This window comes from Dipteris shenzhenensis, chromosome 11 (genome assembly GCF_047967505.1).
Source record: "Dipteris shenzhenensis isolate YYH24624 ecotype China chromosome 11, Dip_SZ_1.0, whole genome shotgun sequence".
In the NCBI taxonomy this organism is placed as follows: domain Eukaryota; kingdom Viridiplantae; phylum Streptophyta; class Polypodiopsida; order Gleicheniales; family Dipteridaceae; genus Dipteris; species Dipteris shenzhenensis.
In genome coordinates, this window is record NC_141606.1 from 27,686,923 (window position 1) to 27,704,347 (window position 17,425).

The 17,425-nt window shown below is 44.8% G+C and overlaps 1 protein-coding gene across 3 annotated transcripts in view; it reads right to left on the bottom strand.

Annotated features, from left to right (window-relative positions):
- Positions 1 to 17,425, bottom strand: part of LOC147896849 (diacylglycerol O-acyltransferase 1C-like) — a 206,024-nt gene that overhangs the window by 85,991 nt on the left and 102,608 nt on the right. For all 3 annotated transcript variants that reach the window (XM_087381005.1, XM_087381006.1, XM_087381007.1), the window contains one exon: positions 15,457 to 15,580. In XM_087381005.1, coding sequence (XP_087237131.1) covers positions 15,457 to 15,580 — 124 coding nt within the window. The remainder of the gene's footprint in view (positions 1 to 15,456; positions 15,581 to 17,425) is intronic.

A 17,425-nucleotide genomic window follows, 5' to 3' on the forward strand; every position in this document is an offset into this window, starting at 1 on the left:
TCAGCCTGTCCGCAGAGATGAGAGGGCTCAGAGTAGAGGGTCAGGGCGGTTTCAGGTGAGACCATGGGACTATGGATCACATACTCACATACTCACACTCAGGAGTGTCATTGAGGAGGCCAGATCACGGAAGGAGAGGGTATATTGCTGCTTTGTGGATTTCCGGAAAGCCTTTGACACAGTACCTCGAGCTCGTCTCATCACACGCCTACAGACACTGGGATTTGATCAGGAGATCATCTGGGCAGTCATGGCACTGTATGAGAGAGTCTCAGGCTGAGCTCAGACAGGCGCAACTTGGACAGATGAGATCTTGAGTATCATAGGAGTTAAACACGGTTGTCCCTTATCACCGACCCTATTTGGCCTCTACATCAATGAGCTTGAGACTTTCATGGGGGCGTTCGGAGCGACCGGTTGCTCACTTGTCGGGATCATCATCAGGATTCTTCTTTATGCGGATGATGTGGCACTCTTGTTGTCCACACCCGAGGGGCTCCAGCGACACCTAGATGCACTGCAGGCTTTTTGTTTATCCCATGATTTGGAGGTCAACCTTGGCAAGGCCAAGATCATGATCTTTGACACCTCTCGAGCAAACATGCAACGGAAGTAGTTTACTTTTACTTTCGGTGGGTCACCAATTGAGATCGTATCCTCATACACTTACTTGGGGGTCATCTTCTCCGGCCCAATCTTCACAATGAGACCAGCGATGCAAGCCACACTGAGCAGGGGATACGCCTCACTGGCTCGGCTAGAGAGAAAATGCTTCCACTCCCACTTCCAGGACCCTCGGACTAAGGCTCTTCTCTTTGACTCCTTGTTCCGACCAGCCGGTATGTATGGCAGCCCTTGTTGGGGGCCTGACATGTCAGAGATAGAGTGGACACGAGTGGAGCGCTTGTAGATCCTCCTGCTCTCACGGATGATCTAGGGAAAACCGTCTGTATCACATCACATCATTCACGCCGAGTTTGGTGCTTCTCCACTCCAACTAGATGCAGCCTTTCAGACCATTATATATCTACACCGGGTTAGATCATATGGGGACTACACATCAGGGAGACAGAGGTTGCCATGGTTGGCTCTCGATTCCTCCATGAGGTTGGCAGGAGAGAAAGAAAGAAAGAAAGTTTATTAAAGTCTTCGGGAGACCGTGAAGGTCTATGAGACTAAAGATAACTGATACAATGAGCATAACGGTGGCGGTCTTAAAACGGGCCAACCAACCGTTTCTACAAAAAGAGGTTATGAAGGACGGTGTGTCTATCCTGATACAAAAAAAATGTGTCTACCTCTAGATGATACAAAAAAGAGGGGAGATACAGTATACATGTGCAGGTGGTGATCGTCAGAGACCAATCATAGAGGGGCCGTCAAATGGGAGGTCGGAAAAAACCCTACGATAGATGATTGGCCTCTGATGTCACGCGGCCTAGTCGAGCTCGGTCATTGGGGGCGGCGGGTGGCCCTGTGGATGAGGGCAACGGTAACCCTGGTGGGGCGGGCAGAGAGCAGAGACGAGATGTCATAGACCCGGATGTGTGAGTCTATCCGCTGGCGCAACTGTCGTGGCTCTGGCTCTCGCTCACGTCCGCGTCGTCCGCTAGACTGAGGAGAGGTATCCTGTGACTGGAAGAAATCAGTGATAGGCCGCTGGGTGTTCTCACGCTATGTGTGTTGCTCGTGTCGTCGTGCTCAGAGAGAGGTATCTCGGTGGCGAGTCATCTCATGTAAGAAAGCAGCTAGGCATCGCTGATCCGGGAACTGCAGCATGTGTGGGAGGGAGCCGAATCTGTCGCGAAAGAGGCAGAGGTACCCGGCTCGAATGGCATAATAGATAGGACATCTGAAAGCAAAGTGCTCCTCTGACTCGATCTCCTGCAAGTCGCAAAGTAGGCAAAGGCGGTCCTCTCATGGGATACCCTCTGCGCGTCCGCTCTCGATCCGTAATTGGTGTGACGAGACCCTAAACTGACCTAGGGAGATCTGGAGCGCATGTGGTAGATGAAGCTGTGTGTAACCCGGAGGTGTGATGAAGCCCTCCTGTGAGATCTGGAGGCAGTGTCGGCGGTAGAAGTCGAGCTTCACAGGAAGCTCGGAGTGAAGGAACCATGTCCGCCAGGTGTGGAGCTGGAGCAGATCCGCTTGAATGAGCCGGTTGACCTCCTGGTCAGTGGGAGAGGGAGACGAGCGATGCTGGTATGCACGGACTCAGTGAGACTAGGGTTCCACATCGATACGATACCTCCTTTTCTGTACAGTTTAGATGCCCCTCCAGTACTCCTACCCACCATCCCGATTGGGCCACACACCAACCAGGTCATTGGTGAGGATCTCCTGCAGCTACACACCTTTAGGACCTGGTTGGAGCCGAGGGAGCTTCAGTGAAGCTGAGTTTCTACAGAGATTACTGTCTTCGTATTTCGGAGGAGGGATTCATCACACCCGGGGTACACTGAGCTTCATATGCCTCACTCACTACGGATCTCCATCGGACAGTTTCGGGTATCATCACACCGCCTCCGCATAGAGAGCGGCAGAGCAGAGGGATCCTAGGGAGCATCGCTTATGCATATTGTGCGACTCTCAGGAGGTCGAGTCGGAGGAGCATTTTATTTTTAGGTGTCGAAACACGTGGGATAGAATAGATGCATCTTGGAAGAGGAGTGAGAGCACAATATGTAACCAAAAATGTTGTTTTCTATAGATTGTGAGAGAGGTGACTCTCTCTTATAGAAATGGGAAGAAGGTGGCACCTTCCCTACATCAGTGGCAATCAGCCCCTACATCAATGGGACTGGCCTAAATCAAAGGAACCTCCCATGTGGGGGCCTTTGGCTTACATCATCACTTAGGTCACACACTAGACACATCATAGCACTAGATGTGCCTCTACAACACACACACACACACACACACATGTGACTCCCCTAGATGCACATATGCACCATAGAGCAAGCCCTTGATCACACTTATCCCAACATACGCCCCCTCAAGGGTTTGCCTTTTGCAATGTCAAGGATTCATCTAGTCTCATAGTTTCTCATGCCATCTCATGGTGGTCAAGGATAAATCTATGTCTAGGATCTCATGCTAGCAAAGGTTCCCAAGGGTGTAGGTTTACAAAAATGGGATAGACCCCCCCAAATGGTTCTCTCTTGCATGTACAAGGATTAATCATAGCCTTTGTGTGGACCTAGTTTCTCATGTCTGCAAGAGGTACCATGGGATTAAACACACATCACATGGCCTACATCATATGGTGACCAAAGGTGATTTACAAAAGACAAAACATATGACATTCTTTTTGGAGTACTACTCCAGGCAAAGAACCTCAAAATTTGACCAAGTGATGATAAACAAAAATTCTAAGGACAAAGTGCTCAAAAAGCATAGTCTTTATCTTCAAAGTTTGATTCTTCATTTGCTGATGGAGTTCTTCCTTCAGCCAGATTTGCTTTGTTGTTGAAGTATCCCTTCTTCACAAGGAATGCTTCATTCTCTTTGGAGTTGTTATTCTTCATGGAATAACACTCTCCCTTTTTCAATTGTAGCCAAAGGAACTTCATAAGCAAGATACATTTGAAGCATTTCCCTTGTGCATACTGTGTGAAGATGATCCCAAGCTTCATGTGAAGTTTCAAAGCTATCAATGTGGTGAATGTATGAGTCACTTAATCCCAAAGCAATGATAGCAAGAGCCTTCTTGTCTTTGATCAACCAATCAACTTCTTCTTTTGTAGACTTCTTTTCCTTTCCATTCACAACATTCCATATCTCCTTTTTCATAAGCACAAACTTAGCTTTTGTTTGCCAAGTATGGAAACTAGTTCCATCAAACTTCTTTACTCGCTTGGGCTTAGTCATGTTTACAATTCAAGTACTCATCAAAGAGAATCACATAGTCATCATTTCATTCTAAATGCAAAGTATAAGGACACTCATGAGCTCCATGACTGAGTTCTGCTCCATGACTGAGTTCTACTACTCAAGTACAATCAAAACAATGAAAGTTTGTAGTAAATAATGGAAGCCCCAAACTTATGGTGATTGCTCAACACCCTTTGACCAAAATACGCAGAATTCTATCAGCAGAGACCAAGGTAGATTGGAGGCCACAATTCGCATCGCTCATAGCTCTATTCAAGGGGATTTTTATGCAAAAGTAACACTAGTATACCAGACCAGGGCTACCAGCAAGAAGAGGCACAATGTTGCGCCAGATCGCCATATAGAAGCTTGGCAAAATCGACTGGCCTTTTGTCTGTTTCTCCTCCAATACCTGACCAAACGGGCTTAAACTTCATCAGCAGCTTGCTTGTAGTGTCGCCCAACTCGTGCTCACAGGAATTTGGAAATGAGTGACCACAGAGGCGGCATTACGCAATACATCGGCGGACTGTTTTCTTGTTGGCACAGGCGATGGAGGCACAATTTCGCGACAAGCTTCGAGCTAAAGGTGCGCCCGACAGAGATTGTTCTATAGCACAAAGGGCTTGGAGAATGGTGATACGACGAAGAATTTAGAGTGGTGGTAATCATCTCTGAATCTGGAATGACTTCATCAATGTTCAGAAATTGCTCCATCAAATCTTGAAGCTTTGTGAGGTGAGTATTCACAGAATCTCCCTCATCCATATGCGTACGAGAAAGCTCTCGCTTCAGAAAGGAAACTCTAGCATCATTTCTTGCTACAAACATACCCTCCAATATCTCCCAAGCTGCCTTTGATGTCTTGCATGACCGAATGTGAGGAATAATGAACCTCTTCATAGAGAGGGAAATCATTGATAGAGCTTGTGCATCCCTAGAATCCCATCTTTTTTGCTCTATTGTGGGAGCCCCTAGAGCAGCAGCTCCAACTAGTTGTGCTGCATTTTGACCTCTACCCCTGCCTCGAGCTGTAGGAGTGACAGGTGTAGCCACAGAATGTGGCCTTGCTTCATGTCCATTGACATAATCCCAAAGATGTTTGCAAACCAAGATGTTGCGAACCATAAAACTCCACAAGGAGTAGTTGGTGCCATCCAACTTATCCTCCTGTGTGAGGACTCCAAACACCTCATTGGGGTTGTTCTGAGCAATTTTGGCTAGATAAACTCAAAAATACAGCAAACTGAACAAGCAAAATCCCTTTCTGGGATGCAAAATGCACAAGTAAAATCTGCCAAAGAAAATCTGCCCACAGTGACAAATACTATCACAGCCTATCAAAGGCTCGAAATCCACCACAATGCTCTGCTAATTGCCCAAAAATCTGGAAATAAAATTTGCAAAAAGTGGCAAAAGTCTGCAAATTGACTCACATTGAGTCTAGAGCTGCTTGCAAATCTCCCAAATGGTCTTTCAACTGCCAAATTCCATCTGAATGCCAAAAGCCCCAATTTTTTCAGGGAAATTGCATCCAAAAGAGGGAAAATTAACTGAAACTCCCAAAAATGCATGAAATTGCAGTTCAAAACCAAAAGCCCCAAATTTTGGGGTGAAATTTAAGCGAAAGAGGGCAAATTAATTGAAAGCCCCAAATTTGCAATTTGTCGGCCAAAGCTCCAAATGTGCTCCCAAAAACTAAGCCAAACAATGGCTGTATGCACAAAAGCCTGACAAAACTCTTTCCAATGTCCACCTACAGAGAAAACCCTGCAAAAATGCAACTTTCGAAGTCCACCTGCCAAGTGACCAAATGTGAACAATGCTCGACCTTCAACCACCTTCAAACTATACAGACTAACAGTACGGAATTGTCAGTACTGCTGAATGCAGCTGTACGGAGTCTATACGGTCGAAATCTGTATTCCTGTACGGATGTATGAAAACTGTACAGAACAGCATGGCACAAGTATGCGAGACTGTACAATGCATGGCACAGATCTGTATACCTGTACGGATGTATGAAAACTGTACAGAACAGCATGGCACAAGTGTGTGAGACTGTACGACGCATCTGTATGGACTGTACGGCACTGTACGGACGAGAACCCAACGGGGCTGTACGACGAAATTGTACGAAAACCGTACACTTGTACGGATGGTAGGTATGGGAATGTACGGCCAGATGCATGGGTACGGGATGGAGCAACACTGGTATTACTGGCACTGATGAAGTTCACACGTGCGGCAGTACGGAGCAGGTAGCTGGCACGAAATCCGTACAGTCGTACGGAGTGTATGGAATGGGCAGGCTCAAGCTGGAGGACGGGAGCTGGAGGCAAATGTGCAACAGAAGCAGGAGCAGGAAGAAGCTGCTCTGATACCAAATGTGAGAAAGAATGAAAGCAAGAGTGAGCAAGAGAGTAAGCTGAACGTAGATCACTCAATAGTGGACTGAAATGAATTGAAGTACAAAGAAGAGAAGGGGTTTTGTCCAAGTGACAAAACCCTATCTAATCACTAACCATAGTTAGATATTAGACTGTGGTTAGGGGGAAAAACCTCTAAGAGGGAAAAGTTCCCCTAACCCACTTATTACATTACATTGGCCACTGCCTAGAATATAATAATAATTCTAACACAAGAGTGATGCAAGCCAAGCAAAACAAGATCACAAGAGCCATCCTTCAACATGAACGGAACAGAACTCAAGCCAAATGATGCAGGGTCTGTTATACCAAATGAAGGGGGGTGAAGAGGGGAACACACGAGGTGGAGGGGAGCTAGAGTTGCGAACAGAGGTGGAGGGAAGCATAGTATTGAGAGCAGAAGAGAAGTACACCAAAAGGACACCACAATGATACACTAGGCGAGCTCTTGACTCAAGCCTTCTTGTCACTCTCATGTTCACCCTTACAATCATCGAATGTCCCCTCTCCTCCTCACCCCACACCTTCATCCACTCTGCTGCCCGTGGAGGGTCCCCTTCTCTGGCTGAGAAACTTCTCCCATTTTCCCCATTGGTGGTACATCTCCCTTAGCCGTTCCACCGTTCTGACTCTTCATAGCTTCAACCACTTCCTAACTCACTAGCCTTCTCCCAACTGGTGATATAATTATTCCATGTGCACCTCCCCGTGGTCCACTAAACTATTCCAGGCGTGCCGCTTAGCCCTCTGACTACTGGTCGGTGCAGACTTATCTTCTGCACCACCATTTACATAGTTATGTCATGATCGCTTAGGTGGACTTGTGAGATCTTGCTGTGATACACAAGTGACCATGGTTATCTCCAATTGACATAGTTGTTACCTTGTCAGCTCGCCGACATAGTTGTCACTTGGTCGACATGGTGACATAGTTGTCACATTGTCCGCTCACCAACATAGTTGTCACCTAGTTAACATGGTGACATAGTTTTCATATGGCTGTTATAATGTCACCTGGCCGACATACTTGCACATGGCTGGAATGGCTTGAACTTGAATATCTACAATATTTCCCCTGCCACTACATTCACCGTCCCGGTGATTGGGTGAAGTAGAATACAAGGCTAGTGGGACAACGGAGTTATAAGGGTGTGACCTTTTAAAAATTACAAGGGCTCGTGGCCCCATAGCACGAAACAAAATAAACCAATGGCTCACAGCCTTACATCGGAAATGAAAAACTGACATAAAAGAGTATATAAGAGTATGCTCATGGCCTTACAATGGATGAAAACGACCCAAGGTTAAAAGAGCAACACTATGCTATGTACATCTGCTATGTAGAACAATAAGTCCCCAGATACATCAATGAGAAGAAAAAGACCCTCCTATGTAGAATAGTAAGTCACCATATACATCTCCAAAGAAGAAAAAGACGACTACATCCATGTTCAGAGAAAATGCTTGCTGGATCACAAGAAGAAAAGTAACCCAAAAACTCCTATGTACAAAAGTGAGAGCTCTCTGATCATAGGGAAAACCAAGTCTGATGCAAAGAGAGTGTCATGGAGCTACAAATCCTCCAAGGCATGTATCTTCATGCTCCTCCTCCTCAATCGTGTCCATGATATTGTGTAAGTTCTCATACTTGCCCTTATAGTGATGATAGGCCGTCTTGTAGCGATCATGTCGAGATCACGAGCTCAACTTGTAGAGAGGAAAGTTGTTGCTGCAAAGAGTGATGGGATGCCTCAAGAGTGGTATGGCACTGTGTCATGTCTGCAAGCTCTGTTTGGACCTCACTCATCCAATTTTCAGCAGTGGCATGCTCCGATGTATGGTAGTCCTGGAGCATAGTAAGCTCCTCCTGCAATGCTGCACTCTGAAGTGTAGGTATCTGTTTTTCATTACCCCATCCCTCCTGCTAGAGTGCCTCCTTTGCTTCAAGCTGTGACTACCATTCCCGCTGATGTATGCGCGTGAGACACTTGTCCTCCAATCGTAGGTGTTGCTTCTAGGAGAGGATGCACTGGATATGCCCTATGGAGTTGAGAATTGTTGCACCAAGTTGAGTAAACCTGTTATCGAGGATCCGCTACACCCAGTGCATAGATCGCTTCACCCATGCATAGCGGCCCCCATAACTCAATCTGTTGCCTTGTCAAGGATCTGACCAAACTCTTCAAAGACACCTACCATGGCCCGATCCTCCAATTTGTCCAAATCCTCCACACTAAGAAAACATGCAAGAGCTATGGATCTGATGGAGCCGGCTGTCAAGGCATTGCGCAAGGGAACTGTCACTAACAGGCCGATGTCCTCCTCCTCAATGTCCACGGGAGACCTCTTCCTTCTCCTCCATGCCCTTGGGAGACTTGCTGCGCTTGAGTTCAAAAAACATACAGGAGCTGTGGATCTAATGGAGCTGGCTGTCAAGGCATTGTGCAAGGGAACTGTCACTAACTGATCGATGTCCCCCTCCTCAATGTCCACGGGAGACCTATTACGCTTGAGCTCAGAAAGGAGTTTCTGATAATCTTGTGTCTACTCCTACCACTGTGCCTCAATGGAGAAAGGTTGTCCAAAGGATGATGCGATGTATGGTCTAGCATATCATTTCCACTCCTTTGGATTTGGTTTCCATTTCTCTCGCTAGCCTCTCCCTCCCACTAGCCTCCGTGCAACTTCTCCCGCTAGCCTCCGTATAGTTTCTCCTGTATCACAGCCGTACCTCCATACAGCTTCTCCCGCACCACAGCGTCCGTACAACCGTACAACTTCTCTGTTTGTACAACCTCTCCCGTCCGTACCACATCCGTACAGCTGTACATCCGTACATCCTCTCTCGTCCGTACCTCCGTACCTGTCCATACCTCCCGTCCGTACCTAGTCTAGTTCTAATCCTCCCTAACCCCGAGTTGGGCTAAACCCCCAACCCAACCCAAGGGTAAGGTTAAGCTAGGGGGTTCATCATACAACCAACTATGGACTCACCTACCCTCTCCTCCAAGTCCCCCTCAACTCCCTCAATTCCTTCAACAGCCATCAGGACTTGGTACTCTACAATTGCAGCCATGACACCCTCTCCATATGCACTGAATTACCAACAAGAGGGCTCAAAACAACCCATCCTCGGGTAGCAGGATCAAATTTTTTATCTACAAGTAGTGAGAGAGCTACGATTGGAGCTGGCAGAATTAAAGGACCGACTTCACATCCTAGAAGGGCTTGGTAAGCAGGCAATAATTGATGAGGTTGTAAAATCTTGTAAGGATTCCCCCCCTACCCTGCAACTAGTCTCTACAGTCAAAGACCTTGTTGACACTTAAGTACAAATTGCTAAGAAGGAAGGGATTGTGGAAGTGGACAACAAAGCAAGTAAGTCTGATATGCAAGCAGAGATTAAAGAACACGAAGCTAGACGTGATGATGAGCTGAAGATTAGAATAGGGGGGCTCCACGACCAGCAAGGGGGGGCTGAAGGCCGCCTTCTCCTAGAAACTTGGGCCACCCAAAGTAAGGGGGAAGCACGTGGCTCCTCCACTCCCTTGCATAGTACGGACTGGAATGCTGGCGACCGGGGGATCCTGTGAGCAATGTGGATCTGTGCGGGCAGTACAGGCGGCACAACAATGGCGGGGGTGGGAAAGCCAGCACGGGCTGCTGCAGCGAGCCACCAAATCGCTAGGCACCAAGCCAGGCGATCAGGAAGAGCCGAGGAGAAGACGTGGAGGTGTGAAGCAAAGGAAAAAAGGTCGAAGGCAAAGGGAGGCGAAGCGGGAAGTAGGGCGAAGGCATGGCGGGGAAGAAGGTCGAAGGTATGGCGAGGAGGGGGCTAGGCAGCAAGCGAGCAGGAGACATTATTCCGCAATGCCCACTCAATGGATTTTCTTCTTGGCTGTAATGATTGCAAGATCAAAGGCTGTCCTTTGGTTTCCAAAATGTTATTTGATTGGAAGCATGGCCGCGCCTCCTTGCAAGGCGATTCTTTAAGGGCTGAAAGTATAGTTGGTCGAAGGTCTTTGACCCTCCATTGGCTTTGCAACCCAGACGTTCCTCCTTTATTAGTTTCAAAGGAATCTGCTCTGTGGTTGATGTAATTCATGATGCTGGTACCATGATTTCTTTTCCTTTGGTTCAGACAATATGGTTTAGGCATGCATTATCGTCATCTATGCAAAAGATTGCTCAAATGCTTGAGCCCTTTCTGCTAGTACCAGCATTTGAGCTTCAGGACACGCTTGATGATTGGACTCTTCATTCCCCAATTTCATCAATCCGTCCCTTGAGGCTGTCTCACATTATGGTATCTTCCTTGTATAAAGTTTTGCTGCCCCCACCTTGGGCTTCAGTTAAGGCAAATCAACTCTAGCCATCGTTACTAGGCATTTTGGATTCTATGGAATAGAGTCTTTGGTGATCCTACTTTTTCCACTTTCCCTTTTTTGAGACGCTCTCTGCAGCAATCATTTTTTGATTGTCTCCAAACTAATTACATAGACTATAATGCATACTTGTCATATAGTGAGATCTTCAGCTGATGTACTTTTGAGCTCCCCTTTCAGGGGAAGCCATTAAAAATTTTCACCAAAAAAAGTGTGTTTGATTCCTAGAATCGAGTCAATCTTGGCTCCTTGGCATTCTTGCTACAAAGTAAATACTCCTCTCTCTCTCTCTCTCTCTCTCTCTCTCTCTCTCTCTCTGTGCTAATATATCAGAAAACTCAGGTGAAATCAGAGAATTAGTAACGTAGAAAATGCTACATAAGATATGGCACGATCCAGGAACAAAAATGCAGTTTTACAAGTGGAGAATTAACCCAATGGACAGCTATGCAATGCAGAAATATCTTTGGGAGGACGTTTCAATATTTACAAGGCATTTAATCTGCAAACTAAGGACCAGCTCACATGAGCTAGAAGTGGAGAAAGGCATATGGATGCGGCCCAGGATTCCAAGAGAGGAAAGGTTATGCAAAATTTGCCCTATAGGGGAAATAGAAGATGAGCAGCACATGCTTTTGAATTGTCGAGTACATGCACACATAAGGGAGAATCATGGAGATGGTACAAAAAATTTGAAGGATCTATTGGAACAGCCAGCTCGAAAGCTCGGAAGCTGTCAGTGTTCACATGCGTGGTAACGAATGGAGACTTCATAAGGCACTTTATGGGCTGAAACAAGCCCCGCGGGCTTGGAATGAGAAATTTCATACATCTTTTACCAATCACGGTCTACAAAAAAGTCCAATTGAGAGCACCCTTTATGTCAAGACAGACCTAAAGTATTTGTCAATTGTCATCCTGTATGTGGATGATATGCTGCTCATAGGCACAAATGAATAGAAAATCGCAGAATTCGAGAATGACCTTGAAGCTTCATTTGATATGTCTGATATGGGACTTTTACACTATTATTTGGGCATTCAGTTTATGCAAACACATAAAGGCATTGTCCTCAAGTAGTCAAAATACATTCACTAACTGTTACAAAGGTTTGGTTTTCGGGACTGCAAGCTTGTTTCAACTCCCATGGACCCAGGGTTGAGCCTGTCCATGCATGATGCAGGTGAACCTTTTGATGTTATTGTATACAATCAAGTTGTTGGATGCCTTATTTATCACTGCAACACCCATCTAGATATTCAGTTCAGTATATCCCAACCTAGCAAGTATATGCATAGCCCAAAGACACAGCATTGGTGTGCTGGAAAGCATATATTCAGATACGTGCAGGGTACCAATTCTCTTGGTCTATTCTATGCTAGTAGGGTGACTCTGCCTTGCATGCTTTCAGTGAGATCAGATTGGCCTGAGGATTATTGGGATAAGTATGATCAAGGGCTTGCTCTATGGTGCATGTATGCATCTAGGGGAGTCACACGTGTGCTTGTGTGTGTTGTAAAGGCACATCAAGTGCTATGATGCGTCTAGTGTGTGAACTAAGTGATGATGTAAGCCAAAGGCCCCCACATGGGAGGTTCCTTTGATTTAGGCCAGTCCCACTAATGAAGGGACTAATTCCCATTGATGTAGGGGCTGATTGCCACTTATGTAGGGAAGGTATTTCTATAAGAGAGAGTCCTCTTTTTTCACAATCCATAATAGAGAACTACATCTTTCTTTCATTGTGCTCTCACACCTCTTGCAAGATGCATCAATTCTATCCTACGGGATTCTACACTTGGTATCCGAGCCTTAGGTTCTAGATCTAGCCTAGCCTAGCATTAGATGCTTTCTCTAGCATAAACTACTAGTTACTCAAAGCTTCTTCATCTTCTCCATTTTCCTCTCGACGACCTTCCAGCTGCAGCAATTAGAGAATTCTCCTCTTTACGTGCAACGCCAACACAAAGACTGCTCGATGATCTATCGCGTAATGCCACCTCTGTGCTTACCCTTTTGCAAATTCCTCTGAGTCCGAGCTGCATGACACTACAGGCAAGTTGCTGTTGAAATCTGAGCTCGTTTGGTCAAGAAATGGAGGCACAGCAGACAAAAAACCAGTCGGTTTTCTCAAGCTTGGCTATGGCGACTTGGCGCAACATTGCGCCCTTCCTTGGTGGTGGACCTTCGCTGGTACAAGGCCTTTCTTCCTGCATAAAAAACCCTTGAATAGAGCTATGAGCTGTGAGAATTGCACCCTCCAAGTTCAGGCCTCTGATTTGGACAGTTTTGACAATGTTGTGAGTTTGATGCTATATTAGATGCTACTTTAGCGTTTCTGATGTTTTTAAGTGTTGAATAGCATCAGTACAACTATGGTTACAGCTTTCCTTTATATTGCTATACCTGGATTTGCTTGGAATACTTTCATTTAGCCACCTCTATGAAGCATGCAAGCATCATTTCCATTATGATTTGTAGTATGGAATTTGGTTACAAGTCTTTGCTACACTAAATGCTTGTACTCTGAAGTTTTTCAACTCTTTCTAGCCTTGTAAGAGAGTAGACACTACCCATTTTGGGTTAGACCCTCTCATGGCTACCTTCTTGAATATGGATAAGTTCAATGGTAAAGGCTTTCACACATGGCAAATGAAGGTTAAGTTTGCATTGATGAGGGAAAACCTCTGGGGGCTTGTCAAATCTGCTTCAACTTCTTCTTCAACAGCCTCTTATGCTGGAGAATCCTCAGCTCCGACATGCACGGCACGAGATCCTGCTAGAGAGGAGAAAGCCTATGGCATCATTGCTCTTGGCTTAGGAGATGACTATATTCATCACATTTCTGATTTAGAGTCTCCTTCTAAAGCTTGGTAGAAGCTTGATATTATTTTTGGTGCTAGCTCTCACATCTCAAAATTATCACTTAAGATTGCTTTCTTTGAATTGAAGATGGCTAGTGGCACTCCTTTGGCTGCCCATGTCTAATTACCTCTCAAAAGATTGCTTCAAGATCAATCCTTGCAAACATTGTGGCAAAAACAATCACCATGAAAAGTATTGTAAAGTAAAAAAGGAAGCAACTACAAAGTCAGAAACTGCCAATCTACTTTCAGTTGATGTGCCTCCACAAGATGAGGCCTCCTATGAAGACTATGCTTTTTAAGCATTTTTTTGTTTATCATCACTTGGTCAAATTTTGAGGTTCTCTGCTTGGAGTAGTACTCCAAAAAGAATATGTTATGTCTTTTGTAAATCACCTTTGGTCACCATATGATGTAGACCATGTGATATGTGTTTTGTCTATCCCATTTCTGTGAACCTCACACCCTTGGGAACCCTTGCTAGCATGAGATCCTAGCCATAGATTTATCCTAGCCATAGATTTATCCTTGACCACCATGAGATGGCATGAGAAACTATGAGACTAGATGTATCCTTGGCACTGCAAGAGGCAACCCCTTGAGGGGGGGTATGTTGGGATAAGTATGGTCAAGGGCTTGCTCTATGGTGCATGTATGCATCTAGGGGAGTCACATGTGTGTTTGTGTGTGTTGTAAAGGCACATCAAGTGCTATGATGTGTCTAGTGTGTAACCTAAGTGATGATGCAAGCCAAAGGCCCCCACATGGGAGGTTCCTTTGATTTAAGCCAGTCCCACTGATGTAGGGACTGATTCCCACTGATGTAGGGGCTGATTGCCACTTATGTAGGGAAGGTATTACCTTCTTTTCCTTTCTGTAAGAGAGAGTTCTCTCTCTCACAATAGTGGCGACATCATCTTGTAAAGCTGAGTACAGGGCAGCTTTCACAACTATAGTTAAATGTGTATGGCTCACGAGATTGACGACAGATTTTCATGGTAGTTTATAGTCATCTTCTCTGATATTCCTAATAGTCAGAGTGCTATTGTGGTGGCATGGATTCATGTGTTTCATGCACACACGAAACACATTGAGATCCATTATCATTATGTCAGAGAGAGGTTACATGCAGGAGAGATCAATTTGATCTACTGTCCTACACGTCAAAACGTTGCAGATCTTCTCATAAAGGCCCTATCATTGTAATATTTAAGGCAGTGGCCAATGTATCAGTCAGTTAGGAGGGTTAAAGCCACTTTTTCCTTCTAAGGTTTTTTCCCCCTAACCAAGGTTAGTGGCTGAGTTAGTAGTTGCGTGAGTTTTAACTCATTATAGGCTCACCCTCGAGTTTTAGGGTCTTATCATGTTCATAGCCCTCTTGTATCTCATTCTTACAACTCCAATTTAGCTTACCTCCGTGTTTTACACTCTCCACCTTATACAATCCTCACAGTCTTGCATGTTACTAAAATAGAAAAAGCACAAATCATTATGTTCCATGGTACAAGTTCATATGAAAACTTTAAACAAGATGCATGCACATCACTTGTCAAGACAAGTATTGGTGCATTAAAATATCTACTCCACTATGAATAGCACTGATTGAATGTTGTACATAAACGAGAGATTATGGAGTAACATTGGTAGCAACATGTTCTCAGTGCCAGCACAAGGCAAACGGCCTTCGGGAATAGAAAAGTACGAATGCCTAGATCACTTATTAGTTTCTCTCTCCTTGTATTGACTATTAAAGATTGATCCTATGATTGGCTTCTATGCAAATTGAGAAAATGAACTTCAATTTTAACCTAGACTGATTGGGAGCAAGAGATTCTCCATTAAAAAACAAGCAATTGTAGCTTATCCTATACAAAGGGAGAACAATAAAGTTATCACATATACCTTCTCACCTTTCGACACCAAAGTTCTAAGATCATAATTGGTGTGTGCATATGAGACTAGCTTCATCCAACAAGTGATTGAAAACAACATGAGGGCGAGGCCCGACAACAGAGCTGAGTGTACCCTAGAATCATAAGAAGAATGACTTCAATATGAAACTTTACACCAGAATATTCCATCCCAAGATTAAGCAAAAAAGAAAAAGAAAAACAAGTGTATTCATGGCACAAAATATCTTTTATATAAAAGGGCTAGCTATGATCTATTCATTAATATGAAAAAAGTCACACTAGGAAATTTGGTCGAAACGTTGCATTTCGTCTCAATGTCAAAATTTAATTCATTGGTTTGAGTAGCCATTATTCATAAGACATGAAGCAAATGCACATCTAATAAGTAGATCTTAATTACAGATCCTTGATAGAAGATTACATAGCATGTGAACAGCTTTGAGTTCTATTATCACCCAAAATGAGGCTCAAAAACTCCCAAGCAAGTTGGTAATGACACCTTTATGTTGATGGTTGATTATCGTCCCAAGACAAAAGGCGGTAAGAGGAACAAAGGTTGAACCAAGGTCAATAAATGGGAGAAGAGGGCAGGGGGAAAGCTGCATGTTGTTTAGAAGAAAATAGATAATTAGGGTTGGATGGGTGAAACCGGCCTTCAGTTCCCTAAAGGGCAGTAAACCGTAACTAACTTGCATACATTTCAATTACAGCCACTTCACTACTTATCACAGCCACTTAGAATTAGATCCAGCAAGGCCAAACACATATTGAAACAATATTCAGGAGCTAGATTGCCCCTAAGTGCAACACCAGATTGGCCCCAAAATCATCGGCGCCCCTTTCGGTGTTTCTTTAATTTATTCAGAAGGCAAACAATACAACAAGGTCACTACCTTGCACTTATCCAGAACCAGCCAACTGAATCTTATCCTGGCAGGCATTCAACAACCTACAGCACAAGCCAATCCCTGGCTTACAAAAGCATCCAGCCTCAATGCATAATTCCATAGCACAAGGCATCCAAAATCCAGCACATATCCAAGGGCATAATCCATGGCCAAACTGGCAACCATAAACAAAACAAATTCTCTGGCAAGCTGACATCCAAATCAGCAAACATTCTCTGACAAGTTGCTCTAGGAATACACGTAAACAAACTAGGCACTGTCCAGCAATAATCCCTCTGGAGCTGTTTTCAACAACTAGCCTCAGCCACACAGCTCTACCTAGGCTATTACTCGTGCCAATCCTTTGCTGTCCAGCTGTGGAGCTGACCGGAATACAAAAGAAGATCCTCCATGTACAAACTGGTAGTGAATTCCATAAACTAAAACCTTGCTGTCCAAAGCTGACACACAATGCTAGACCTAGCAACCAACTTGCAAGTTCAGAGAAAAACATGAGAGAAAGATTCCATCCCACAAGGGCTCACCCTTGTATTATGCTTCATTAGCAATTCCACTGTCCAAGCCAATCATTGGCTACAACCTGCATCCAATTCCTGTAGGATCGAATGAAAGAGAGAGAATGTAGGTTGCAAAAGAGTCGACAGATTAGCCATCACGTCAAAACTAGGATAATAGGAAAAAGAGAAGTACAAAGTACAAGTACCTAGACCTAGGACTAAGTGTCCTAGGTGTCACATAGGACTAAGTGTCCTAGGTGGCCTATCAACCAAATACTAGGAAGATTATTGTCAGTAGAGATGTAATCTTTGCTGAACATTCAACTTCTCCTCTTGTGGACTGCAAAGCTAAGCTAGATGTTGACATGTTTGATGCCTTTGAATCTTGGTTACCTTTGCCATCGTCAGAAGAGGATTTTGACTAGCAACATGAGCCTCCTGCAGGCCCTCCACTAAGCAATAATCAGCCACTACCTCATGCTGATTTGCAGGTTTCTCTTCCAGCACAAAACGTAGCACCATATCTAGGCCCTTTGGGGGCCATGTTGTTCCT